This window comes from Scyliorhinus torazame, chromosome 5 (genome assembly GCF_047496885.1).
Source record: "Scyliorhinus torazame isolate Kashiwa2021f chromosome 5, sScyTor2.1, whole genome shotgun sequence".
Taxonomy (NCBI): domain Eukaryota; kingdom Metazoa; phylum Chordata; class Chondrichthyes; order Carcharhiniformes; family Scyliorhinidae; genus Scyliorhinus; species Scyliorhinus torazame.
Window position 1 is genome coordinate 109,882,428 of NC_092711.1, and position 27,159 is coordinate 109,909,586.

At 47.6% G+C, this 27,159-nt stretch overlaps 1 protein-coding gene across 1 annotated transcript in view; it reads right to left on the bottom strand.

Annotated features, from left to right (window-relative positions):
• Positions 1–615: 615 nt before the first annotated feature.
• The window catches only part of LOC140417853 (uncharacterized), a 43,487-nt gene continuing 16,943 nt past the window's right edge, over positions 616–27,159 (bottom strand). The window contains exons 4-8 of the mRNA XM_072501297.1: positions 17,218–17,313; positions 15,159–15,242; positions 14,226–14,268; positions 10,272–10,381; positions 616–4,363 (exon numbers count right to left, since the gene is read on the bottom strand). Of these exons, the coding sequence (XP_072357398.1) occupies positions 3,299–4,363; positions 10,272–10,381; positions 14,226–14,268; positions 15,159–15,242; positions 17,218–17,313 (1,398 nt within the window). The 3' untranslated portion in view covers positions 616–3,298. The remainder of the gene's footprint in view (positions 4,364–10,271; positions 10,382–14,225; positions 14,269–15,158; positions 15,243–17,217; positions 17,314–27,159) is intronic.

The window sequence follows — 27,159 nt, forward strand, 5'->3', positions numbered from 1 at the left end:
AGGAGTGCGGAGGGGACGTTTTCGGATGGAAAGGGTTGCGCCCCAAGGCATGTACTTCCAATCCCTGTAGCTCCTGTACTCCTCGCTCTGCGCTCTCTCGGGACAATATTATTTGAATGGCCTGTTGAAAAGTCAATGTTGGCTCCGCTAACAACTTTCTCTGGGTGGCCGCATTGTTTATACCGCAAACCAAACGGTCGAGTAACATTTCTGACATGGTCTCACCATAGTCACAGTACTCCGCAATCCTGCGTAGCCTGGATAGAAAATCGGCAAGGGATTCTCCAGGGGTCCTCTCAGCGGTATTAAACCAGTAACGCTGGACTATCGTGGACGGGGTTGGGTTAAAATGTTGCCCCACTATATTCACAAGTTCATCAAACGTTTTGGTGTCCGGCGCAGCTGGGTACGTAAGGCTCCTAATCACCCCAAACGTATGCGGGTCGCAGGCAGTGAGCAATATGACCACCTGCCGCTCGTTTTCGGTGATGTTTGCCCGGAAATAGTAACGCATCCGTTGTGTGTACTGGTTCCAGCTTTCCAGCGCAGCATCCAAACGTCCGTACAGAGGCTTGGTACAATAGAAAACAACTTCCAACCTGTATCCAACAAAAATCCAGGGAGGTGGCTTCAGCAGTGTAGACAGCTATTCAGTTTAACCCTCGTCGCCAGTTTTGTAAGGGCCACGAAGAATCCAGCACGAGTTTTAAGGATACAAAGTAATAACATTTATTTACTATAACATATATACATAACAGTAGCAGTAACTTCCCTTGCTACATACTCCTTCCTGCTGATTCCTGAACTGGCCAGCTTTATTTACACTCGGAGTTTACTAGTGGTTTCTCCGCCCCTCTCATTGGGGAAGCTCATACTCCCACAGGATTGTCGGATAGTCATTAGTCCCCAGCCAATGGTAAGTAGGCAGGTTATAACAGTTCCTTAGAGTCCAATGGTGAAGTGGGGTTATGGGGAGAGGTTGGGGGAAGTGCGCCTGGGTGGGGAGCTCTTGTGTAGTGTTGGTGCAAACTCGATGGGCCGAATGGCCTCCTTCTGCACTGTAGGGATTCTATGATGCTGCCAGACCTGTTGAGTTAATCTAGCATCTAGCATATTCCGTTTTTACTCTATATTGCACACCTTTTCAATCCACTAATTATATTTATTGAACCACTGCACCATCAACTACCAGGAGCAGTGTGTTGATGTTTCAGCTATTCTGGCCTTGGGTGACTGTGTGGAGTTTGGACATTCTCCCTGTGTCTGTGTGGGTTCCCTCCGGGTGCTCCAGTTTTCTCCCACTGTCCAAAGATGTGCAGGTTAGGTGGATTGGCCCCGCGAAATTGCCCCTTAGTGTCCAAAGAAAGGTTAGGTGACGTTACTGGGTTACGGGGATAAACAAAGAACAAAGAATAGCTAAACGTACAGCACAGGAAAAGGCCCTTCGGCCCTCCAAGCCTGCATCGATCATGCTGCCCATCTGAACTAAAATATTCTATGCTTCCGGGGTCGGTATCCCTCTATTCCCATCCTTTCATGTATTTCGTCAAGATGCCCCTTAATAGGGTGGAGGCATGCGCTTAAGTAAGGTTATCTTTCCAAGGTCCGGTGGAGGCTGGATGGGCCGAATGGCCTCCTTCTGCACTGTAAATTGAATGATTCGGCAGGATTTTCTCTCTCACGGTCTGATCCGATGGGTCTGCCTGGTGGTATTTCCCTGATGGCGGCACAGTGGTTAGCACTGTGCTTCACAGTGCCAGGGTTCCGAGTTCAATTCTCGCTTGGGTCACTGTGCGGAGTCTGCACTTTCTCCCAGTGTCTGCACTTTCTCCCAGTGTCTGCACAGGTTTCCTCCCACAAGTCCCGAAAGATGCGCTTGTTAGGTGAATTGGACATTGTGAATTCTCCCTCGGTGTACCCAAACAGGCGCCGGAGTATGTTGACTGGGGGCTTTTCACAGTAACTTCACGTAGTGTTAATATAAGCCTACTTGTGACAGTAATAAAAATTATTATTCTGTGTTTGGATATTTTAAGGAGCAGGTAGAACCTCCTTGGTCCTATCTGTCGTCCCCTCAGATATTCCCATCTGTTTTTGGTTAATGTGTCTGGAGTCTGTGTTCTTCCAGTCTGTCTCCAATTCTCCTTCCTGTCTCGGGCATATGGGTCTAGGTAGCTTGGTGTTGTGATTTGTGTTGTTCTATTGTCTGTCTGTCTCCAGCAGGTATTGTTGTCTCTCGATAATGACTGTGCTCCTACCCTTGTCTTCTGGTTATGAACATATCCGTATTGGAGCCAAGTTCCCGGATTGTCTGTCTTTCTCTCCGGGTGAGATTCTGATTGTTTCTTGTATTTCACGACTGTGACAGGGCAGAGACCAGATTGAAGGGATTCAGACATGGGAGTTCTGGGAAAGATAGGCAAGGATTTGGGAGGTGACAACATGTTCAAAGAGTTTGGAGAGAGGTTGAAGATGGGGCAGTAATTTGTAAGGATGGCAGGGTCAAGGGTTTGTTTTATTGAGGAGGGGGTGATGATGGCAGATTTGAAGGACAGAGGGACAGTACCTGAAGAGAGAGAAATGTTGACAACATCCATGGACACAGGGTAGTTGGCTGATCAGTAGCTCAGTGGGAATAGGGTCGATGGAGCAGCAGCTGGGTCTCATGGACAAGATGAGCTCTGTGAGGGCATGAGGGGAGATGGGAGAGAAACTAGAGAAAGATGTGGGTTCAGGGCTCGGGAAAGGATGAAATTTAGAGACAATTTGGTCCGGTGGGCTCATGGAAGGTAGGGAAGCAGCAGAGACAGCTGATCGGATTTACTCCATCTCAGTCACAAAGATGCTCCACAAGCTCCTCACACTTCTTGTTGGAGGTGAGGATGGAAGAGACGGGGGAGAGCGAGGGTATTTCAAAAGGAACTAACTAACAGGGGCTGTTTAGCACAGGGCTAAATCGCTGGCTTTGAAAGCAGACCAAGGCAGGCCAGCAGCACGGTTCAATTCCCGTAACAGCCTCCCCGAACAGGCGCCGGAATGTGGCGACTAGGGGCTTTACACAGTAACTTCATTTGAAGCCTACTTGTGACAATAAGCGATTTTCATTTTTCATTTCATTGTGTCAGAGATATTAAAAAGTTTCAACACACTGCGTATTTCTCACAAATCTAATTTATTTGACTTTTAGCCAGAATATTAGCCCCTGTAAATGGGCTGGAGTTTGTTATCAGCAGAAAGAGACCCAAATGAACATGGTTCAGTCCTGAATGTGAGTAACAGCAAAATCCAATCACTATGGTTACTTGTGGCCTCGTTGGTGTCTTAGCAGGTGGGATAACTGAGTGAATCCCTTCCCACACTTGGAGCAGGCGAATGGTCTCTCCCCAGTGTGAATTCGATAATGGTTCTGCAGGGTGGATGACTGATTGAATCCCTTCCCACACTCGGAGCAGGCGAATGGTCTCTCCCCAGTGTGAATTCGCTGGTGTGTGGAGAGAGCGGATGACTGAGTGAATCCCTTCCCACACTTGGAGCAGGTGAATGGCCTCTCCCCAGTGTGAATTTGCTGATGTGCAGTGAGGTGAAATGATCGTCTGAACCCAGTCCCACAGTGAGAGCACCTGAACGGTCTCTCGTCAGTGTGAACACGTTGATGGCTTGTCAGATTCCCAGAACTTTTATAGCACTTCCCACAGTCTGGACATTGAAACGGTCTCTCATCAGTGTGAACGCGCTGGTGATTCAGCAGGTGGGCTGAAATAGTAAATCCCTTCCCACACTTGGAGCAGGTGAATGGCCTCTCGCCAGTGTGACTTCGCTGATGTACAGTGAGGTCAGATGATCGTCTGAACCCAGTCCCGCAATGAGAGCACCTGAACGGTCTCTCGTCAGTGTGAACACGTTGATGGCGCATCAGTTCCGCAGAACCTTTATAGCACTTCCCACAGTCTGGACATTGAAACGGTCTCTCATCCGTGTGAATTCGCTGGTGACTCAGCAGGTGGGATGACTTAGTAAATCCCTTCCCACACTTGGAGCAGGTGAATGGTCTCTCCCCAGTGTGACTGCGTCGATGAATTTCCAGCTTGGATGGGACAGTGAATCCTTTCCCACAGTCCGCACATTTCCACGGTTTCTCCTCAGTGCAACTGCATTTGTGGCTTGTGAGGCCTGATGATCGGCTGAATCCTCGTCCACACACACAACACGTGTACGGTTTCCCCGCACTGTGAACAATGCTTTCTCCTTCCATGTTCAATGATATTCCGATGATGTTCAGGGTATGATAAATTGAGAACTCTGTCAGATCTTGATGTGAGCTTGGTTTGATTCTCCAGACTTTGAAGCCTCCCCTTCGACCACCCTGTGAAATGGATTGAAAACAGAAAATAGGGAGTGAGAGGTTGGTGAGGTTGTGAAATTTACCTGAATGAATCTGGTCATTTGTGGGGCCGGCACTGGGAAAAAGTGACCATGAAAACTGCTGGATTGTCATAAAAACCCAACTGACCTCTTTGGGAGGAGAGAGAAAGAGGTGAAGAGGCGTTTTGTGTATCTACAAGACATATTAAGAGAGTAGTTGGCAAAGCAAATTCGATCTTGAGCTTCATAAACAGTAATATTGACACCAAAACTATGCTTCTGGTGGTGATTAGCACGACTGCCTCACAGCACCAAAGACCAGGGTTCAATTCCTGACTTGGCGACTGTCTGTGTGGAGTTTGCACTTTCTTCCCGTGTCTGCGTGGGTTTCCACCCGGTGCTCAGGTTTCCTCCCACAGTTCAAAGAAGAGCAAGTTAGGTGGATTGTCCTTGATAAATTGCCCGTTAGTGTCAGGGTATGTGCAGGTTAGGTGGGGCTATGGGGTTATAGGGACAGGGTAGGAGTGTGGGCCTAGGCATGGTGTCCTTTCAGAGAATAGGTGTAGACCCGATGGGCCGAATGGCCCCCCTCTGCACTGTAGGAATTCTATGGCTCTAATTCTATTCTATGTATCTTTATAAAGCTCTGGTTACAACTCTTCAGGAAGGATCTCAAGGTTCTTGAGAATGTGCAGAGGAGATTTACCAGAATGGTTCCAGCAAAGGAGGTTGAGGGAAGATTTGATTCAGGTACACAAGATTATGCCAGGTTTCAATCGGGTGGACAAAGAAACTCTGTTTACATTCACTGGTCGTACAAGCAGTCTGGACACAGATTTAAAGTTTGGGGGAAAACCTGGATTGAACTATATAAGATCCTGAGGGGTCTTGACAGGGTGGATGTGGAGAGGATGTTTCCTCTTGTGGGAGACTCTGGAACAAGGGGGTCACTGTTGCAAAATAAGGGGGCACCCATTTCAGATGGGGATAAGGATTTGTTTTCCTCTTGAGGATTGCAAGACAGAGGGTGGCATAGTGCTTAGCACTGCTGCCTCACAGCACCAGGGTTCAATTCCCACCCTGACTGTGTGGAGTTTGCACTTTCTCCCCGTGTCTGTGTGGGTTTCCTCCGGGTGCTCCGGTTTCCTCCCAGTTCAAAGATGTGCAGATTAGGTTGAATCGGTTAGGATTGTATTCGCTAGAGTTCAGAAGAATGAGGGGGGTTCTCACAGAAACCTATAAAAAGTGGTGGCGCAGTGGTTAGCACTGCTGCCTCATGTCGCCAAGGACCCGGGTTCGATCCCGGCCCACTGTCTGTGTGGAGTTTGCGCATTCTCCCTGTTTTGCGTGAGTCTCACCTCTACAAATCCAAAGATGTGCAGGGTAGGTAGATTGGCCACGCTAAAACTGCCCCTTAATTGCAAAAATAGAATTGGGCACTCTAAATTTATATTTTTTTAAAAAACAGGGCGAGACAGAGTAGATTCAGGAAGGATGTTCCCAATAGTGTGTGTGTCCAGAAATAGGGGTCGCAGTCTGAGGATACTGGGTAGACCATTTCGGACAGAGATCAGGAGAAATTTCTTCACCCAGCGAGTGGTGAGCCTGTGGTATTCGTTGCCACAGGAACTAATGAAGGCCAAAACATTGCATGTTTTCAAGAAGCAGTTAGATACAGCACTGAGGGCGAAGGAGATCAAAGGATATGGGGGGAAAGCGGGATTAGGCTATTGAGCCTAATCAGCTCTGATCGTAATGAATGGTGGAGCAGGCTCGAAGGGCCGAATGGTCTCCTCCTGCTCCTATTTTCTACGTTGCTCTGTATCTATGCATGTGAATGGTCCAGGAGGTATAATAATAATGTTTTTACACAGCCAGTGGCAATGACCTTAAACTTGCTGCCTATGATGGAGTTTCGAAACAGACACAATAAATCTTTTTTTTTAATTGGATAGAAACCTGAGAGAAATAAACCTGTGAGGATACAGAGACAGAGCAGGAGAATGACTCTGACTGGATTGCTCCAGATAATAATAATCTTTATTAGTGTCACAAGTACGCTTACATTAACACTGCACTGAAATTACTGTGAAAATCCCCAAGTCACCACACTCCGGCGCCTGTTCGGGTATATAGAGGAAGAATTCAGAATGTCCAATTCACCTAACAAGCACGTCTTTCGGGATTTGTGGGAGGAAACCGCAGCACCCGGAGGAAACCCACAGCAGACACGGGGAGAACGTGCAGACTCCGCACAGACAGTGACCCAAGCCGGGAATCGAACCCGGGTCCCTGGCGCTGGGAAGCAACAGTGCTAACCACCGTGCCGATTAGAGAGCTAGCATGGACTCAATGGACCGAATGCCCTTCTCTGCCCATAATGTTTTTTTTTTATTTTTAAAAATAAATTTAGAGTACCCAATTCTTTTTTTCCAATTAAGGGGCAATTTAGCGTGGTCAATCCACCGAGCCTGCACATCTTTGGGTTTTGGGAGCGAAACCCACGCAAAGACGGGGAGAACGTGCAAACTCCACATGGACAGTGATCCAGAGCCAGGATCGAACCTGGGACCTCGGCGCTGTGAGGCAGCTGACTCTGACATTTTTGTCCAATCTCGCCTTGTAATTTAACCCCGGGGTGTTCAGATATCACTCAGGTAAATCTGTGCTACACTCGCTCCAAGGCCATTCTCTCCTTCCTCAGGTTTGTTGCCCAGAACTGAACACAGTTCTCCAGGTTTGGCCTAACCAGGGTTTGTGAATCTCGTGGCTTTTCCAGTCACACTGAGGCCTGAAATCTTCCCTCACAGACAGAACAGACAAACCTTTTACCTTCCACACCCAGATGCTGCTGATATTCAGGTTCTGATGAATCGAGTGACTCTGTCAGATTGCGATGTGACGTTTGGTTTGTGTTTCCCGTCTGTTAAACCTCCACTTCCATTATCCTGTAAATTTACAGAAACCTCACTGTCAGTTTAGGATCGAAATTCACAACATTCTCTCCTCACCAACTTTGATTAAATGTATTCCTGGAGGTTTGATCACATGACCTGCCCCCATCCTCCAGCCATTAATCGGTCAACACATCCATCCTTGTGACACACTGCCTTCCTCGGCCAATTGGGAAGCAAAAGGAGCATTTCCTCACAAGACAGTGATTGACTGTCAGCCAAACAACCTTTATCCCATTTTCAATATTTTTATATCCACTGAAGGGAAATGTTCAAAAATCTTTACTGTCCCAATGATTTTCCAGACACCCAGACATGAATCTCACCAAGGCAGAAGGTAAAATTTGAATTCATTGAAAGTTTACTGATGACCATGAAACGATTGTCAATTGTTGCAAAGACCCATCTGGTTCACTCCTGTCCTTCAGTGAAGGAAATCTTCTATCCTTACCTGGTCTGGCCTACATGTGACTCCAGATCCACAGTCAGCTGGTTGACCCTTAAAATGCTCTCTGAGATGCACTCAGTTCTAGGGCAATTAGTGCTGGGCAGTGAATGCTGGCCCAGGCAGCAAAACCCACATCCCGTGAATGAATAGAAAAGAAAATCTGCCATCCTTACCTGGTCTGGCCGACATGATTCCAAACCACAGCAATGTGGTTGACTCTTTAAATGCCCTCCGAGATGCCACTCGGTATAAGGGAAATTAGGGACGGGCAATAAATGTTGGCCCAGCCAGTGACTCCCACAAATAAAATCCTGGAGACTCCAGCCAGTCAATCTGGGAGAGTTGGCATCCGGTCTAGGCTCGCAGCGCACAATAATATTAATAATCACGTATTGTCACAAGTCGGCTTCAATGAAGTTACTGCGAAAAGCCCCTGGTCGCCACATTCCGGCGCTTGTTCGGGGAGGCTGGAACGGGAATTGAACCCGCACTGCTGGTCTTGTTCTGCATTACAGGCCAGCTGTCTTAGCCCACTGTGCTATACCAGCCCCTTCCCTGCGGCGCATTGTCCTCTGTAGAGATGGCGGCCGGTAACCCGGGCCTGTCACCACTCAGCACTCACTCTGTTCGGTGCTGTTTAAGACAGGACCATTAACATTTTACTCGGGAGTTGAAGCCTCCACGGGGCTTTATGAAGCCTCCCAGCTCACTCCGCGGACCATTAACATTTTACTCGGGAGTTGAAGCCTCCACGGGGTATTTATGAAGCCTCCCGGCTCACTCCGCAGCTTCAATTGCTCCCCAGTCACCCACCGGCTCCAATCCTGGAAGTCGCTCGATTGTTTCCCGCTCCTCGCACCGTCAGCGACAACCTGCACTGCACATGCGCTGGTCACAGCCCGAACGCCGCATGCTCCAGTCACAGCCGGACTCTGTGCATGTGCGAGGAGCTTCTGTCATGTGGATAGAGCACATTCTCAACTGCTACACATGTTGGGTAATAAACCCGCCATTGAAATGGATATTTTTGATATAAATTATGCTTTGCGAACTGATTATGTAGCCACCTGGGTTGGCCACATCCCAACTTAAATTGGAGATCCGCAAAGAATGCAGGGAAATTCAGTCAAGCCAAGAAAAAAAACTAGCAGGTGCAAAGTTTCCTGTGTATTAGAGCTTACAGAAACCCAGACAGCACTGAAACCAGCATCCATCTGCATATTAATGAGCGATCCCCGGGAACAATTGGAAACATTTAAGGGAAATAAGGCCAAGCCAGACTCCTCGGCGCCAGCAGGAGCAAAGACAAAGGAAGGTCAACGGACACTCAGGAACCGCCTAGCGATCAGGGAACAGCTCCAGTATTGGAGAAATCGATCCAAGTGATCGGAACGTAGTCCAATCACTTGGAACCAGGTACGGGGTCCCCCCCGATTGGCGCGAAGCCCCTGGGGACTATAAAGTAGGGTCCCCAAGTTCAATTCGTCCTTCTTGGCAGGGTCACTCAGCAGCTCGAAACAACCCTTGACAGTGACCTGCCGAGCTGCCGCATCAACCAAGTAAGTCTTCAGTCAACGCACGCTACGAGATAGGCGCTCCTAGCTACCAGTCTATACCAGCTTTGAATCCTGCAGACTCAGAATCGAACAAAAGGCCATTTGTTCCCCTGACCTGGTGGGCCAGTTCCAAAGCTAAGTATAGGCCTTATAGTGTTAGAGATAGTCTAGTATGTAGAGTTTATGCATGAGTAGTGATTGACTGTGTGTAATAAATGTGTTTTGATTTGAAACTTACTAACTGGTGTATTGAGTTATTGATCAGCACTTGAACTTGAACCTCGTGGCGGTATCATAAAGATACCTGGCGAGTCTAGAGCAAAGGTTATAGAAACAGAGCAAATGAAGTAAAGACACAACGGGCAACAAATTAAGAGCCAACCAAAGTTAGCAACATTATTACGATTAGCAACATTGGGCCAAGGCAACACCCACACCCTAAGAACAAATAAAGGAAAGTTGGCAGTTAGAAAGGCAAATGCAATGTTCGCATTCATTTCAAGAGAGGTACAAGATGAACGGGGATGAGAAACATATCAGCCATGATCGAATGGCAGAGCAAACTCGATGGGCTAATTCTGCTTCTCTATCTTTTTTTTTAATGAGGGGATCTCATAGAAACATTTGTAAAAAATAATTATTGGAATCCATCCCAGACCTGGATACAGATCAATTGAATTGTGTTCTGGATCCTAAATGGACTGGTCCAAGCTGATTCAACCACAACAAAAACATGAGAAAGAAATGAAGCCGGACAGACCACCCGGCATCGACCCAGGCACCAGAAACGACAACAGCAAACCCAGCAAAAGAGTTTTAAAAACTGTTCCCATCAGTCGATTGTATAAGGATTACGGTTCACAGATTTAAGATTGTGAACAAGGTCTACAGGGGAGATAGGAGGTAGACTTTTATACAGTGAGTGATAATGATATAGAACTCAATGCTTACACACAAAGGTCGATAATCTTCAGGTCCTGGTAACTTGAACAGTGGTGTTAGAAGAATTTGATGTGAGGACTGGTTGTGAGTTTCCTGTCTACGAATCTCTTTCCAAGCCCCTGTGAATGAACAGTAACAAGTCTTACAACACCAGGTTGAAGTCCAACAGGTTTGTTTCAAACACTAGCTTTCGGAGCACTGCTCGTTCCTCAGATGAATTAAGAGGTATGTTCCAGAAACATATATGTAGACAAATTCAAAGATGCAAGACAATGCTTAGAATGTGAGCATTTGCAGTTAATTAAGTCTTTACAGATCCAGAGATAGGTGAAAGAGGTTTACAAAGGCATCACTGTCAGTCCAGAAATAAAATTCAGGCAAGATAAACATTTCTCCCGGTTTGAGTTTGCTGTGTGTAAATCCTCCCTTACTAATCCCCTGTAAAAGGAGTTTCCAAAATTAATCACCGCCAGTCCAGGATAGAAATTCACACCATTCTCTCCTCCTGCTCCCTGGTCCAGGATCATCACTCATGCCCCCCACTGCACACTGACCCTTTTGTCATCAGCTGTCCCTCGATTTGAGGTGACGTCTACTCAGAGTTGTGAATTTCTATTCTGGGTCTACATGTGGCTGAACAGAGCCGCAGAGCTTTGAATACATGGGACAGAATGTCTAATAAGACAGTGAAATCCGGAGAGCAGGATTGGCTTCCTTTCCTTTCCATCTCTGCCACCGCTTTCCATCATCAATAAGACATTGGGACTCAAAGACTAATCCAGGTTGATGGACAGGTTGTCTCCATTCTGAACAATGGGGAACAAGCTCCTCCCACTCATTGAAACATCGCCCCGACAAAGATGACAAACGCGCATGCGCCCTGACGCACATCCAATAAAGATGGCGGCTGTTAACCCGAGCCGAACATGAGGAGCTGCAGCTCCGCTCAGTACAAATGGGGTCCCGGAAACTCTTTTCCGAGGTTTGCAGCTTACAACAACTTTACACAACATTTCCGCCCACCCCCGCGATCTCTCGCTCCCTCCATATTGTTAAACGCCTCTCACCAATTTCGGATCTGAAGAAGACGCTCTTCTCCTTCGCTATTACCCACACTGCGCATGCTTCAATCACAGCGGGCCCCGCCCTTCATTCACACCGATTAGTTGGAGGACCAGCTGCTCCCAGTCCCACCCCTCCTCTTCCTATTGGTCCTGAGCTGCCGTCAATCACCTGGGCATTGTGACGGTTCCAGGTGGTGAGAGCGGCCACAGGCTCAGGCTGACTGTCCAATAATAACAGTGAGAGTCTCAGTGGGACAATCAGACAATAATAATGGAGATGGGACCCAGAGGGGAAACAGCAAAGGATTCACTTACTTTGAGTGTAAGAAACACATTGTTAGTTCCAATAGGTCAGGCTGCAGTGTGTGAGTGAACACATCATTGGATCCAGTGTAGAATCATAGAATCCCTACAGTGCTGAAAGAGGCCATTTGGCCCAGTGAGTTTACACCGACCCTCTGAAAGATCACCCTACCTTGGCCAAACCCCCACCCTAACCCCGTAACCCCACCCAGGGACAATTTAGCACTGACAATTCACCTAACCTGCACATCATTGGACTGTGGGAGAAAATCTTCGCAGCCACGGGGAGAATGTGCAAACTCCACAAAGACAGTGACCCAAGGTCGGAATCGAACCCAGGTACCTAGTGCTTGAGGCAACACATGCTAACTACCGAGCCACCCCCGTAACTCTGTCATGATTAGGCAATAATCTGCCTGTTATTCCAATTCTGGTGTACGTTACTCTGTCACTATTATTATTATTTTTTTTTATTCTCCTCCATTTTCACATTTTCTCCCACATTTACATCCATCAACAATAAACAATAATCAGCAAGATATGTCAGTCCCCATAATAACAACAATGATCCCATCTACCCACCAACCCCCAAACCTCAACCCGCATGTTTGCATAAACAAATGACAAAAATAAATCAGGGATTACCCGTAATCACCCTTAATCTTACACAGCTCCCACCCCCCCACCCCAGGCCTCCAGCTCCTCCCGTCCACTGCCTCTTGTAAAACTCCTCCCCCTACCCTCGGTTCCTTACCCCCCAACTTTCCACCCTGGCTAGACCACTCGGACCCTGTTCTGCCAGGCTCTGATGGCCGCAGCCTCTCCCCCCACCTCACTCCCGTTCACTGGCCGGCACACACCGGCCAGCGTGGAGGCCCCCGCCTGGGTCCCTTTCCCACTTGCCCTTCCCCAGGAAAGCCCAAAGATCCCCTTTTAGCTCACAAACCCCGCCTATCCCCAAAGAACTCTCATTTCGAGTGAGAGTCCCATCCCTTCCCTCGTCCAAATATATACCACCTTGGCTCCTTTAATCTCTACACCCGCGCGCAGTGATACAAAAAAGAAGAAACTACAGTCATGAGGTTACATCGGCACATGGCCATTCCTCAGTTTGTCAGTTCTGCCATAGTCCTTCTGCTTTCGCAAACTCCTCCGCTGCTTCCGCCGTTCCAAAATAAAAGTCCCTGAGCTTGTAAGTCACCCTCAGCTTCGCTGGATATACAATGCCGCACCGCACCTTGCTAATGTACAGTGCCCTCTTCACCCGGTTGAAGGCAGCCCGCCTCCTTGCCAGCTCCACCGTAAAGTCCTGGTATACACGTATACCAATTCCAGCCCACTGCACCACCCGCTTCTGCTTGGCCCAGCTCAGGACCTTCTCCTTCACTCTGTACCTACGGAAGCACAGAGTCACTGCCCTTGGCGGCTCACTCGCCTTTGGTACAGGCCTCCACGACCGATGAGCCCGATCCAGTTCATATCGGGAGGGGTCCTCCCCCTCTCCCAGTAGTTTTGCCAGCATCGCGGCAAAATACTCAGTCGGCTTCGGCCTTCAACTCCTTCGGGCAGCCCCACAATCCTCAAATTCTGTCGCCTGGATCTGTTTTCCAGGTCTTCCATTTTTCCTCGCAGATTCTTGTTCGTGTCCATCACCTTCCGCATCTCTTTCCCCATCGAGGTAAGTTGATCACCGTGCTGCAATACCGTCTCCTCCACATCCTTCAGCGCCTCCCCTTGGTCTCGCACCTCCGCCACTGCGCTCGCCACCTCCATCCTCACCGGGGAAACCGCCTCCTCCACCAGCACACACAAAGCCTCCCTCATCTCCTTCCTCACCGTCTCCATGCATTTCGCAATCTGCGCCAACTGCTTTTCAAATTCCGCAGCCATCACCTTGGTTATTTCTTCAGCCGTAAGCAGTGCGGCCTTCCCTGGTGCTCCAGCCTCCATTTTTCCTGGTGACCCCACGGTGACCTTTCCACTCCCCGACTGACCTCCAGCTGGGTTTTTTTCGGCCGTTTTTCTGCTCACCTTCGACATTTTTCTTTGTTCTTTTTTTCCTCCTGTGTCTTCTCAGTGCCTCCTCCGTGCCTTCTCCCTTCTTCTGCCGCCTCCGCGGACCCTGGGACCGGGCTTAAAGCCCCGAAATTGCCGTTCCCGAGCGGGGGCTCTCCATTGTGCGGCCGCCTCCCGCCCGCCGTCACCGGAAGTCTGTCACTATTATTATTAGACAACAACCTATCTGATATTCCAATTCTGGTGTGTGTTACTCTGTTACTGTTATCATTAGACAATAATAGGAGGGCAAGATGCAAGGTAGCATTGATATTTTGAGGTTTCTGTGTTATAGTGAGTGTCACTGGGAGGTGTGTGATAAAATAGGACTGGAACCATCATGATAAAGGGTGGCACGGTGGCAGTGGCTAGCACAGCTGCCTCACAGATTCGATCCCGGCCCCGGGTCACCGCCATGTGGAGTTTGCACATTCTCCCTGTGTCTCCATGGGTCTCACCCCCACAACCCAAAGATGTGCAGGCTAGGTGGATTGGCCACTCTTTTGAGGTCCACCAACAAAATAGAACCAAGGAAACAAACTTAGGGACAAAGCAAAAAGGGCAGCTCCAGTTAGGGGCACTGCCTGAATGTGACAAAGATCAGCAGAAACTTAAAAAATCTAATGAGAGTGCATTTAAAGGGGTGAATAAAGCACCCCAACCCCTGCGGTACCCACAGGGCATGTGAGGCTATGATGGTGCCCATGGACACTGCATGCTCCCTTTCTAGGGACACCCAGCTGTGAGTGTAGTCGCGGAAAAGGGGCAAACAATCTGGTCAGGTGACCCCCTCGGTCGCCCGCTGCCTGGACCCATAACTGACATGCTTCACCAGGCCCAGAAGCAGGTTCACAAGGAGATAAGTGGCGCTGGTTCGCGAGGTCTTCGGCCCAAGTAGGACTCAGCAAAACAGTCCGTGCTCCCACCCTGGAACACCCACCCAATGGAATCCACTTCCTCCCGGCTGGTGTGTGTGGTCTTCAGTCCGGGAGGGGGCTCAGTAAACACACAGCCCACTCGATCCTCCCTGCGCTGGAACAAGCACACCAGATAGAATATGGAGGGTTTTGTCCTTGCTGAAGGCAGATCTTATCAGTTGGGAGAACTGGGCAGAGCCGGGCCCTCATCCCGGGAGGGGCCCAGCAAACAAGCAGTCCAAAGGGCTTTACTCCCATCTTGTTTTTGAAGTTGCCTCCTTGTTGTTGTCCTTCTCTCCCGCCTTCCTTCTCTCACCTCTCCTTCCTCCAGGCAGCTCAGCAGCATTCAGCACTGGAAACAGGCAGCAAACTGAGCAACGGCAGCAGCAACAGAGAGAGAGAGAGAGCAGCAGCCACTTTTCACCACAGCAACAACCTCACAACACCAAAGTTTGCACTGGGAGTGCCAGCTTCAGACTGGCCATGCTAAATTGCCCCTCAATTGGAAACAAATAATTGGGTCCTCTAAATTTATAATAAATAATAATAATACTCACCTCTGTCACAATTTCAGTGTTTCCAAGTTTACAATCTCCTGCTGCAACCTTCGGCTGGAGAGATATCGGAAGCTTTGGAAGCAGCTGTAAAAGGAAATTACAATGGTCAGAAATGTTAGTTGAGGTTAGAAATTAAGATCAGACAAACATTTATCTTAGTTTGAGTTTACTGGGTGTAAATCCTCTCCTCACCCCCGGTAAAAGGAGTTTCCAAAATCCATCACTCTTCGAGTCCAGGATAGAAGTTCCAAACATTCTTTCCCCCTGTTGCCAGTCCCAGGATTATATAATGTGGGCTATACATGCATTGGAGGCAGTTCAGTGAAGTTTCACTAGTCTGATTCCTGGGATAGGAGAGTTTGTTTTATGGAGCAAGATTGAGCCTGTTTGGTCTGTACCCGGTGGAGTTTAGAAGAATGAGAGGTGATCTTATTGAAACATCTAAGATTCTGAGGGCTTTTGATGAAAGAATATTTTCCCACATGGGGATTCAAGAACTAAGGGGGGCAGTTTAAAGATAAGAATTATCCAATTTGACACTGAGATAAGGAGAAAGGGGCTGGTTTACCACACTGGGCTAAATCACTGGCTTTTAAAGCAGGCCAGCAGCACGGTTCAATTCCCGAACCAGCCTCCTAGAACAGGTGCCAGAATGTGGCGACTAGGGGCTTTTCACAGTAACTTCATTTGAAGCCTACTTGTGACAATAAGCGATTTTCATTTCATTTTTCAAATGTCTTCTTTCAGAGGGTCATCAGTCTGTGGATAAAAGCAAATTACTGCTTTAAAGCAGATGCTGGAATCTGAAACAAAAACAGAAAATACTGGACAATCTCAGCAGGTCTGACAGTATCAGTGAGTCTGGATGACGCTTTGTCAAAGCTGAGTTTGTGGAATTTTCTTTCCCAGAGAGTAGTGGCACTGGGTCACTGAATAAACTCAAAGTTAAGTTAGTCCTTTTTTATACACTGGGTTGACAAGGTTTTTTGGGGAAGGCAGGAAAATGTAATTCAGGGTACATTGGGATCAGCCATGCCTTTATTGAATGGCAGAGCAGGGTGAATAGCCTACTCCTGCTGCTAATTCTGATGTTATTATTCTTGTTTTTCAGATTGCCACACATGGCAGCAGCACCTTTCCCCTCTGCAGGGGCCTGTCAATCATCGAGACAATGATTTTCTCTCCTGGTCACCAGGATCCGGAAGCACCGCCTCTGTTACGTCATCAAGGTGGCCCCGCAGCCGCGCCGCTAAACAAAGATGGCGGCCGTGTAACGGCCTGATACCGAATAAAAGCTCCGCAGCTGCAAACGCGGGATTTGCAGGGTCTTATTCCGGCCTTGTGACCAGCAGGAGGTGTTTATGAAGCCTTCACTCCCTCCCCACCCCGACTCCCGGCTCCATTCCTCCCTCCGCCTCACCAACTCTCATCGCCCGAAACGGCCGCTCCCGCACTCGCGGACCTCCGAGCAAAGTGACACTGCGCATGCTCCAGATACGCCCAGCAATGCGACTGCGCACTGGGCTCCTGTGGAGTGACTCGGGCACATTCACAGTCGCAGGGAATGTTGGGTAATAGCCGCACCATTGACATCGCAAGCAGTTAATACAAAATAACGCGATTACCAATAAAATAATCAAACAAATTATCAATGCATATTCTGCTATTCTTCATTTCTCAAAATGATTAAATGCTGCTCTCCTGTGGAACAGTGCAGAACTTAAGGTTTTTTTCCCCAATGGGTCCTTTTTCTCCTCCCCAGAAGATGCAAATTCTTGTTGGGTTCAATCCCAGAATCAGTAATTCCTCCATATTCTTCCCTCTTGCTCGTGATACTGAATGTTTAGTGTTATCTAAAATGATCCAGCACTGATGGAAGTCACCCGCACACCATGTCTGTACTGACTCTGTACAAGAGCTACCACTTTTCCTGGTTAAATTCAATTTGCCACTGTTCTGCCCATATAACCAGCCCATCTGTATCATCACATAATTTAAGGCTTTTGCCTCGCTAGTTTCCACACCAACAATTTTCCATCTGCAAACTTATCGATTGTACCTTCACATATTTCAAATCCTCGATTTTATATATAATTACGATTGATGGCTGAGGATGCACGAGGTCTCCATCAACACCTGAACCTGTGTTTCCTTCCTGTGAGACAATCAAAAGCTTTAATAACTCTGGAGAAACAATGCTGTAAAAGCTGGTGTTCTGGCCAAGACTAATAACTGGGTGCTGCCTTGCCTGTCTCTGAATGTACTCCACTCCTGCCTCTTCACTCCCCACTTATGTAATAAACATTGACCATAATGACTGGCAAGAGTTTGCTGCCAATCAGTCACCATCATGACAGCGTGCCCATCAAACTGCATCACTAGGACGGCACAATAGCACAGTGGTTAGCACTGTTGCTTCACAGCTCCAGTGTCCCAGGTTTGATTCCCGCTTGGGTCACTGTCTGTGCAGAGTCTGTACGTTCTCCCCGAAAGACTTGCTTGTTAGGTGAATTGGTCATTCTGAATTCACCCGAACAGGCGCCGGAGACTGGCGACTAGGGGATATTCACAGTAACTTCATTGCAGTGATAATGTAAGCCTACTTGTGACAATAATAAATATTATTATTATTATTACTTTTGAATTCCAATGCCTCAATGAAGAGGCAGAGAGGGATCTCTGCCAAAGATCTGCGGGTCGAGAAACACCTTCGCCAATCTCAGAAAGACCACACAAGAAAACACATGACCCTGAGTAGATGTCACCCTCGAAATGAGGTACAGCCGACAACCTAACAACAGAGGAGGAGCAGGTCATAAAGGTGTCTTTCAACAAGTTCTAGCACTGTTCTAGCTCTTGGGTTTATGTTGGGCATCGGGTAGGCTTTGCTTTTTGCTTCAACAACAGATGTCATCGCTGCTGAGTGGGTCTCAAACCAGTCTTTGTTGTGGGTTCCACCTTTACCAAATGTTGCTGCTGCTGTGTCAGAAATGATTCAACTCAGTGACTTCCAAACTTCATCGGTAACAATGTTGATTGATTACGTTTCTATTGATGAGCCTGTAAAATATTTTACGGTTTGATTTCATGTTGATAATTTAGTTTCATAATGCTGGTGTCACAGGGAAGAATGTGTAAGTCAGAAAGAATTGTCAGCAATGATTAATCAGCATTTTCCAATTGGAGAACAGTAGAATGTTTCAGAAACTGAATTATAGATTTTGCACCAAAAACTATTTAAGATGAAAGTAAAAGTTCATAACGCTATTGCAAGTGTGTTCCTGGGAAATATCTTGAATAAAGAGGAAAGATGTTTTTAAAAAGAGACACTGCAGCCCCAAAAATCAGTGACGAATCCAGAATGTTAAACTGCAGCCAGTTATACGGGTTGTTGACATCAGCAGAAATAACCAAATATTGTAAGACCATCAATCTTGTATGTGATTAACAGCAGCAATAACAGCAGGGAAGCTAAACTAAATTAAAAAATTACGCATTGTTAAACCAATTAAACATAATTACTTACTCTTCTAAATTATAATTAAGTAATTATCTAAGCCAGAGATCGGAGAGTACTGTATTTAGCTTTCACATTTATAGTAGAAATCTAGTGCTAGGAAACATATAGTTAACAGTAACGTTTTTTAAAAACTTTTAAATTTAAGTTACTAATTAATTGACGCAATGTCAATTAGAGGGGTGCAGTGCTCTGACTGTGAGATGTGGCAGGTCCAGGAGGCGTCCAGCGTCCCGGATGGCTTCATCTGCAGAAAGTGCACCCAACTGGAGCTCCTCACAGACTGCATCGTTCGGTTGGAGCAGCAGTTGGATGCACTTAGGAGCATGCAGGTGACTGAAAGCGTCATAGATAGCAGTTATATAAATGTGGTCACACCCAAGGTGCAGGGAGAGAAATGGGTGACCACCAGAAAGGGCAGGCAGTCAGTGCAGGGATCCCCTGTGGTTGTCCCCCTCTCGAACCCTCTTTGGATACTGTCGGGGGGGATAGCCTATCAGGGGAAAACAGCAGCAGCCAGAGCAGTGGCAGCACGGCTGGCTCTGCTGTTCAGAAGGGAGGGTCAAAGCACAGAAGAGCAATAGTCAAAGGGGACTCCATAGTCACGGGCACAGATAGGCGCTTTTGTGGACGTGAAAGAGACTCCAGGATGGTATGTTGCCTACCTGGTGCCAGGGTCTAGGATGTCTCCGAACGGGTAGCAGGCATCCTGAATGGGGAGGACAAACAGGCAGAGGTCGTTGTACATATTGGTACTAACAACATAGGCAGGAAGGGGCATGATGTCTTGCAGCAGGTTTTCAGGGAGCTCAGCAGAAAGTTAAAAGACAGGACCTCTCGGGTTGTAATCTCGGGATTACTCCCTGTGCCACGTGCCAGTGAGGCTAGAAATAGGAAGATAGAGCAGCTAAACACGTGGCTAAACAGCTGATGTAGGAGGGAGGGTTTCCATTATCTGGACCACTGGGAGCTCTTCCGGGGCAGGTGTGACCTGGATAAGAAAGACGGGTTGCATCTAAACTGGAGAGGCATAAATATCCTGGCCACGGGGTTTGCTGGTGTCACACAGGAGGGTTTTAACTAGTATGGCAAGGGGGTGGGCACCGGAGCAATAGGTCAGAAGGTGAAAGCATCGAGGGAGAACTAGGGAATAGGGACAGTGTGGCTCTGAGGCAGAGCAGACAGGGAGATGTTGCTGAACACAGCGGGTCTGGTGGCCTGAAGTGCATATGTTTTAATGCAAGAAGTATTACGGGTAAGGCAGATGAATTTAGAGCTTGGATTAGTACTTGGAACTATGATGTTGTTGCCATTACAGAGACCTGGTTGAGGGAAGGGGAGGATTGGCAGCTAAATGTTCAGGATTTAGATGTTTCAGGTGGGATAGAGAGGGATGTAAAAGGGGTGGTGCAGTTGCGCTACTGGTTAGGAAGCATATCACAGCTGAACTGCGGGAGGACACCTCAGAGGGCAGTGAGGCTATATGGGTAGAGATCAGGAATAAGAAGGGTGCAGTCACAATGTTGGGGGTTTACTACAGGCCTCCCAACAGCTAGCAGGAGATAGAGGAGCAGATAGGTAGACAGATTTTGGAAAAGAGTAAAAACAACAGGGTTGTTGCGATGGGAGACTTCAACTTCCCCAATATTGACTGGGACTCACTTAGTGCAAGGGGCTTAGAAGGGGCAGAGTTTGTAAGGAGCACCCAGGAGCATTTAGGGAACAGTGACCACTATTCAGGAAGTTTAAAAGTGCTGGTGGACAAGGATAAGAGTGGTCCGAGGATGAATGTGCTAAATTGGGGAAAGGCTAATTATACCAATATTAGGCGGGAACTGAAGAACCTAGATTGGGAGTGGATGTTTCAGGGTCAATCAACATCTGACATGAGGGAGGCTTTCAAGTGTCAGTTGAAAGGGATTCAGGATCGGCAGGTTCCTTGGGTTGGAGGACAGATGTGGGAGGTGCTCAGTAAGTCCGGCGAACCATGTCCCTATGTTTTGGTCATGCCCGGCACTGGAGGGGTTCTGGACGGGAGTTGTCGGAACATTATCTAAGGTGGTGAAAGTCCGGGTCAAGCCAAGCTGGTGGTTAGCACTATTTGGAGTAGTGGATGGGCAGGGAGTGCAGGAGGCGAAAGAGGCCGGCATTCTGGCCTTTGCGTCCCTAGTAGACTGGCGAAGGATCTTGCTAATCCAGGAGGGCTTCTTAAAACAATATGTGGACAGTCCAACTAGGGAAGGGGCGGTACTTCCTGGTATTGGGGAATGAGCCCGGCCATGTGGTAGATGTTTCAGTCGGGGAGCATTTCGGGAACAGTGACCACAATTCAGGAAGTTTTAAAGTGCTGGTGGACAAGGATAAGAGTGGTCCTAGGATGATTGTGCTAAATTGGGGGAAGGCTAATTATAACAATATTAGGCGGGAACTGAAGAACATAGATTGGGGGCGGATGTTTGAGGGCAAATCAACATCTGACATGTGGGAGGCTTTCAAGTGTCAGTTGAAAGGAATTCAGGACTGGCATGTTCCTATGAGGAAGAAGGATAAATATGGCATATTTTGGGAATCTTGGATAACGAGAGATATTGTAGGCTTCGTCAAAAAGAAAAAGGAGGCATTTGTCAGGACTAGAAGGCTGGGAACAGACAAAGCCTGTGTGGAATATAAGTAAAGTAGGAAGGATCTTAAGCAATAAGTCAGGAGGGCTAGAAGGGGGCACGAAAAGTCATTGGCAAAGAGGTTAAGGAAAATCCCAAGTACATAAAAAGCAAGAGGGTGGCCAGGAAAAGGGTTGGCCCACTGAAGGATAGGCAAGGGAATCTATGTGTGGAGCCGGAGGAAATGGGCGAGGTACTAAGTGAATACTTTGCATCAGTATTCACCAAAGAGAAGGAATTAGTGGATGTTGAGTTTGGAGAAGGGTGTGTCGATAGCCTGGGTCACATTGAGATCCAAAAAGACGAGGTGTTGGGCGTCTTGAAAAATATTGAGGTAGATAAGTCCCCAGGGCCAGATGGGATCTACCGCAGAATACTGAAGGAGGCTAGAGAGGAAATTGCTGAGGCCTTGACAGAAATGTTTGGATCCTCACAGTCTTCAGGTGATGTCCCGGAGGACTGGAGAATAGCCAATGTTGTTCCTTTGTTTAAGAAGGGTAGCAATGATAATCCAGGGAACTGCAGGCCGGTGAGCGTTATGTCCCAGTGTGACTGCGTCAATGATTTTCCAGCTGAGATGAACATTTGAACCGTTTCCCACAGTCCCCACATTTCCACACTTTCTCCATGGTGCCGGTGTCCTTGTGTCTCTCCAGGTTGGATGATCAGTTGAAACCTTGTCCACACAGGACACGTGCATGGTGTCTCCCTGCTGTGAATGGTGTGATTCTTTTTTAGGCTGTATAACTGGTTAGTTATTTCCACAGTCTGTTCACTGGATCAGACAGATGGGTGACTGCTATAAAGGGCAGGCAGGGAGTGCAGGAATCCCCTATGGCTGTTCCCCTCTCTAACAGGTATACCGTTTTGGATACTGTTGGGGAGGGATAGCCCAGTGGGGAAAACAACAACAGCAGCCTGCACAGTGGCTCTGCTGCTCAGCAGGGGAGGGCAAAGTGCAGGAGATCGATAGCTATAGGGGACTCGAGAGGAAGGGGCACAGACAGGCGCTTATGTGGCAGGAAAGAGACTCCAGGATGGTATGTTGCCTCCCTGGTGCCAGGGTCCAGGATGTCTCTGAGCGAACACAGGACATCCTGAAGGGGGGAGGGTGAACAGCCACTGGGATCTCCTCGGGGCAGGTGTGACCTGTACAAGAAGGACGTGTTGCATCTAAACTGGAGGGGCACCAATATCCTGGTTGGGAGGTTTGCTAGAGTCATTCGGGAGGATTTAAACTGGTATCGCAGGGGGATGGGAACCAGAGCGCTAGCGTAGAAGGTGTAATAACTGAAGGGGAATTGGAGAACAAAAATAAGAGAACCACATCACCCTGTCTGCTCAGACATAGTGGTTTGAAGAGTATTTGTTTCAACGCCAGAAGTATAGCGGGGAGATCGAGGTACTTAGAGCATTTATTAGTACTTGGAATTACGATGTTGTGGCTATCACAGAAACATGTTTAAAGGAAAGGTAAGATTTGCAGCTGAACATTGGAGGATAGAGATGCTCCAGGAGAGATAGAGGGGGATGTAAAAGGGGTGGGGGAGTAGCATTACTGGTTAAGGAGAATATTATTATATTATGATGTGAAATATTCCGTAAATGGCAAGACTCCTAGGAATATAGAAAGCCAGAGAGATCTGTGTGTGCATGTGCACAGATCTTTGAAGTTCACAGCACAAATGGACAAGGTGCTCAAGAAAGCATACGGAATGCTTGCCTTCATTGGACAGGGCATCAAATATAAAAACTGGCAAATCATGCTACAGTTGTATAGAACCTTGTTAAGGTTGCACTTGGAATATTGTCCACAATTCTGGTCGCCACAGTACCAGAAGGATGTGGAGGCTTTGGAGAGGGTGCAGAGGAGGTTTACCAGGATGTTGCCTAGACTGGAGGGTGTTAGCGATGTGGAGAGGCTGAATAGACGCGGACTGTTTTCATTAGAACGGCGGAGGTTAAGTGGTGACCTGATAGAGGTCGACAAGATTAAGAGGGGCATAGACAGAATGGATGGGCAGGCACTCTTTCCTAGGGTGGAGGGGTCAATCAGCAGGGGACGTAGGTTTAAGGTCCCTGGGGCAAAGTTTAGAGGAGATGTGCAAAGCAGTTTATTTTACGCAGAGGGTGGTGAGTGCCTGGAACGCATTGCCACGGGGTGGTTGTGGAAGCAGGTACATTAACGGCGTTCAAAATGCATCTTGACAAAGTCATGGATAGGATGGGTATAGAGGGATACGACACAAGGAAGCGCTGAGGGTTTCGGCAAAGGTTGGCATTATGACCCGTACAGGCTTGGAGGGGCGAAGGGCCTGTTCCTGTGCTGTATTGTTCTTTGTTCAAAGACCCTGTTCAATGTGGGAGAAACAGTTCACGTGTTCGGAATGTGGATGACGTTTTAGCCGATGGTCTGACCTTTCGAACGATATGTAGTCACGCTGGAAGAAACCTTGGAAATCTGGGGATTATGGAATAGATTTAATCAGACCTGGAGATTCATCGACCTGTTCACACTGAGGAGTGACCGTTAATGTTCTCCGTGTGTGGGAAGGGATTCACTCAGTTCACCAGCCTCACTTCTTCATGGTCAATCTGTACTGGACTGTTATCAAGTGCAATGTATCTTTCCTGAGGTTTGGTGCCCAGTACGGAACACAGTTCATGCAGGAATTTCTCTAATCTGTGATTTACAAGGACACATTCTTGGTTCCCAGCAGTTAAGTTTCTTCGGTAATTTCCTCATTTTCCCTAAACTACCCTGCCTATTAATTCTATTATTTCTGATAATTCCATTACTGTAGCTATAAACATCACACATTAGAATTTAATCTGTTCCATTATGCACTCTGGTTTAAGTTTATGTTGAGGTTAATAACAAACAAACTCTGTCCTCTCCCCGATCCGATTAGAGTTTCCAATGGGACGATTCTGTGGAATAGAATGTCTGATCAGCGTTTCCATGGTGATCTGTCTGCAGTGAAGCACCTGCTTGAGTTTCTAACTCAGACTAAACTTCTCTCTCCCATAACACATATTATATCAGACATTTGATGTCAATGTATTTCAGCCATGTTATGTTAATGTCTCCAAAACCCTAAAACGAGTTCAGATACATAAACTTTGAAATGTGGGAGGACAAGTTGATAAAGTGTTTAAAAAACACATGGGATCCAACGTTTTATAATTCTGGGTGTGGAGTACAAAAGGACAGAGGTCATGTAAACCTGTACAAATCATTGGTTCGGCTGCAGTTAGAATATTAGATCAGCTTTTGGGGATCTCACATCAGTAAGGATGTCAAGGCCATGGAGAGGGTGCAGAAGAGATTCACTGAGATGATCCCAGGGAAGAGAGGCTTTAGTTATCAGGTGAGATTAGAGAAACTGGGGCTCTTTTCATTCGAACAGAGGCTGACTGGAGATCAGAGGGAGGGGGTTCGATTCCGGCCTTGGGTGACAGTGTCGAGTTTGCACTTCCTCCCCGTGTCTACGTGGGTTTCCTCCGGGTGCTCCAGTTTCCTCCCACAGTCCAAAGGTGCACAGGTTAGATGGATGAGTACCAAGTGCCAGCTTGAACCATTCTCCAATCAGTTACAGCACAGCTCCCCCTACATTGTCCCATGAAACACTCCCAAGGCTGATAAAGTATGGTGTTAGATACAGAGTAAATCTCCCTCGATGCTGTCCCCATCAAACACTCCCACGATAGGTATAGCACAAGGTTAGATACAAAGTATATCCTCCTCGGCACTGTCCCCATCAAACACTCCCAGGCCAGGTGCAGCACGGGGTTAGATACAGAGTAAAGCTCCAGTTCCTCTCTATCACCAAACACTGCTAGGTGCAGATACACAGGCAGGTTCGCAAAACCATCCCTAGATGCCAAGGCTAGGAGAGACAGTATGGAAGGTATGGAGAGCTGGGACTGTTAAAATTTGGTTTTGGGATCGCAGATTACCCACAAAGCGGAGAGCACATCCAGGTAGATAAATCCCCGGGACCTGATGAAATGTATCCCAGGATATTGCGGGAGGTTCGGGGGAAAATTGCAGGTTCCCTAGCAGAGATATTTGAATCGCCGACAGCCACAGGTGAGGTGCCTGAAGATTGGAGGGTAGCAAATGTTGTGCCTTTGTTTAAGAAAGGCCAGAGGGAAAAGCCTGGGAACTACAGACCGGTGAACCTAACGTCTGTGGGGGGTAAGTTGTTAGAAGGTATTCTGAGAGGCAGGATCTACAGGCATTTAGAGAGGCAAGGACTGATTAGGGAGTCAGCATGGCTTTGAGTGGAAAATCATGTCTCACGAATTTGATTTGAGTTTTTTGAAGGTAGATGAGGGTAGTGCAGTCGATGTTGTCAACATGGACTTTGCACAGCCTTTGTCAAGGTACCGCATGGTAGGTTGTTGCACAAGTTAAATCTCACGGATCCAGGGTGAGGTAGGTTCAGGGGCTGGTTCACACAGGGCTAAATAGCTGACAATTAAAACAGACCAATGCTGGCCAGCAGCGCAGGTTCAATTCCCGTACCAGCCTCCCCGAACAGGCGCCGGACTGTGGCGACGAGCGGCTTTTCACAGTAACTTCATTTGAAGCCTACTTGTGATAATAAGCGATTTTCATTTCATTTTCAGGTAGCCAATTGCATGCAAAATTGGCTTGATGACAGAAGACAAAGGGTGGTTGTAGAAGATTGTTTTTCAAACTGGAGGCCTGGGACCAGCGGTGTGCCTCAGGGATCAATTATGGGTCCACTTTATTTGTTATTTATATTAATGATTTGGATGAGAATGTAGGAGGCATGGTTAGTAAGTTTGCAAATGACACCAAGGTTGGTGGCATAATGACGAGTGAAGAAGGTTATTTAGGATTGCAACGGAACTTGATCAATTGGGCCAGCGGACAAATGAATGGCAGATGGAGTTTCGAACAACAAGAACAAAGAAATGTACAGCACAGGAACAGGCCCTTCGGCCCTCCAAGCCCGTGCCGACCATGCTGCCCGACTAAACTACAATCTTCTACACTTCCTGGGTCCGTATCCCTCTATTCCCATCCTATTCATGTATTTGTCAAGATGCCCCTTAAATGTCACTATCGTCCCTGCTTCCACCACCTCCTCCAGTAGTGAGTTCCAGGCACCCACTACCCTCTGTGTAAAAAACTTGCCTCGGACATCTACACTAAACCTTGCCCCTCTCAACTTAAACCTATGCCCCCTAGTAATTAACCCCTCTACGATGGGGAAAGCCTCTGACTATCCACTCTGTTTATGCCCCTCATAATTTTGTAGACGTCTATCAGGTCGCCCCTCAACCTCCGTCGTTCCAGTAAGAACAAAACGAGTTTATTCAACCGCTCCTCATAGCTAATGCCCTCCATACCAGGCAACATTCTGGTAAATCTCTTCTGCACCCTCTCTAAAGCCTCCACATCCTTCTGGTAGTGTGGCGACCAGAATTGAACACGATACTCCAAGTGTGGCCTAACTAAGGTTCTATACAGCTGCAACATGACTTTCCAATTCTTATACTCAATGCCCCGGCCAATGAAGGCAAGCATGCCGTATGCCTTCTTGACTACCTTCTCCACCTGTGTTGCCCCTTTCAGTGACCTGTGGACCTGTACACCTAGATCTCTCTGAAATTCAATACTCTTGAGGGTTCTACCATTCACTGTATATTCCCTACCTGCATTAGACCTTCCAAAATGCATTACCTCACATTTGTCCGGATTAAACTCCATCTGCCATTTCTCCGCCCAAGTCTCCAAACAATCTAAATCCTGCTGTATCCTCTGACAGTCCTCATCGCTATCCGCAAT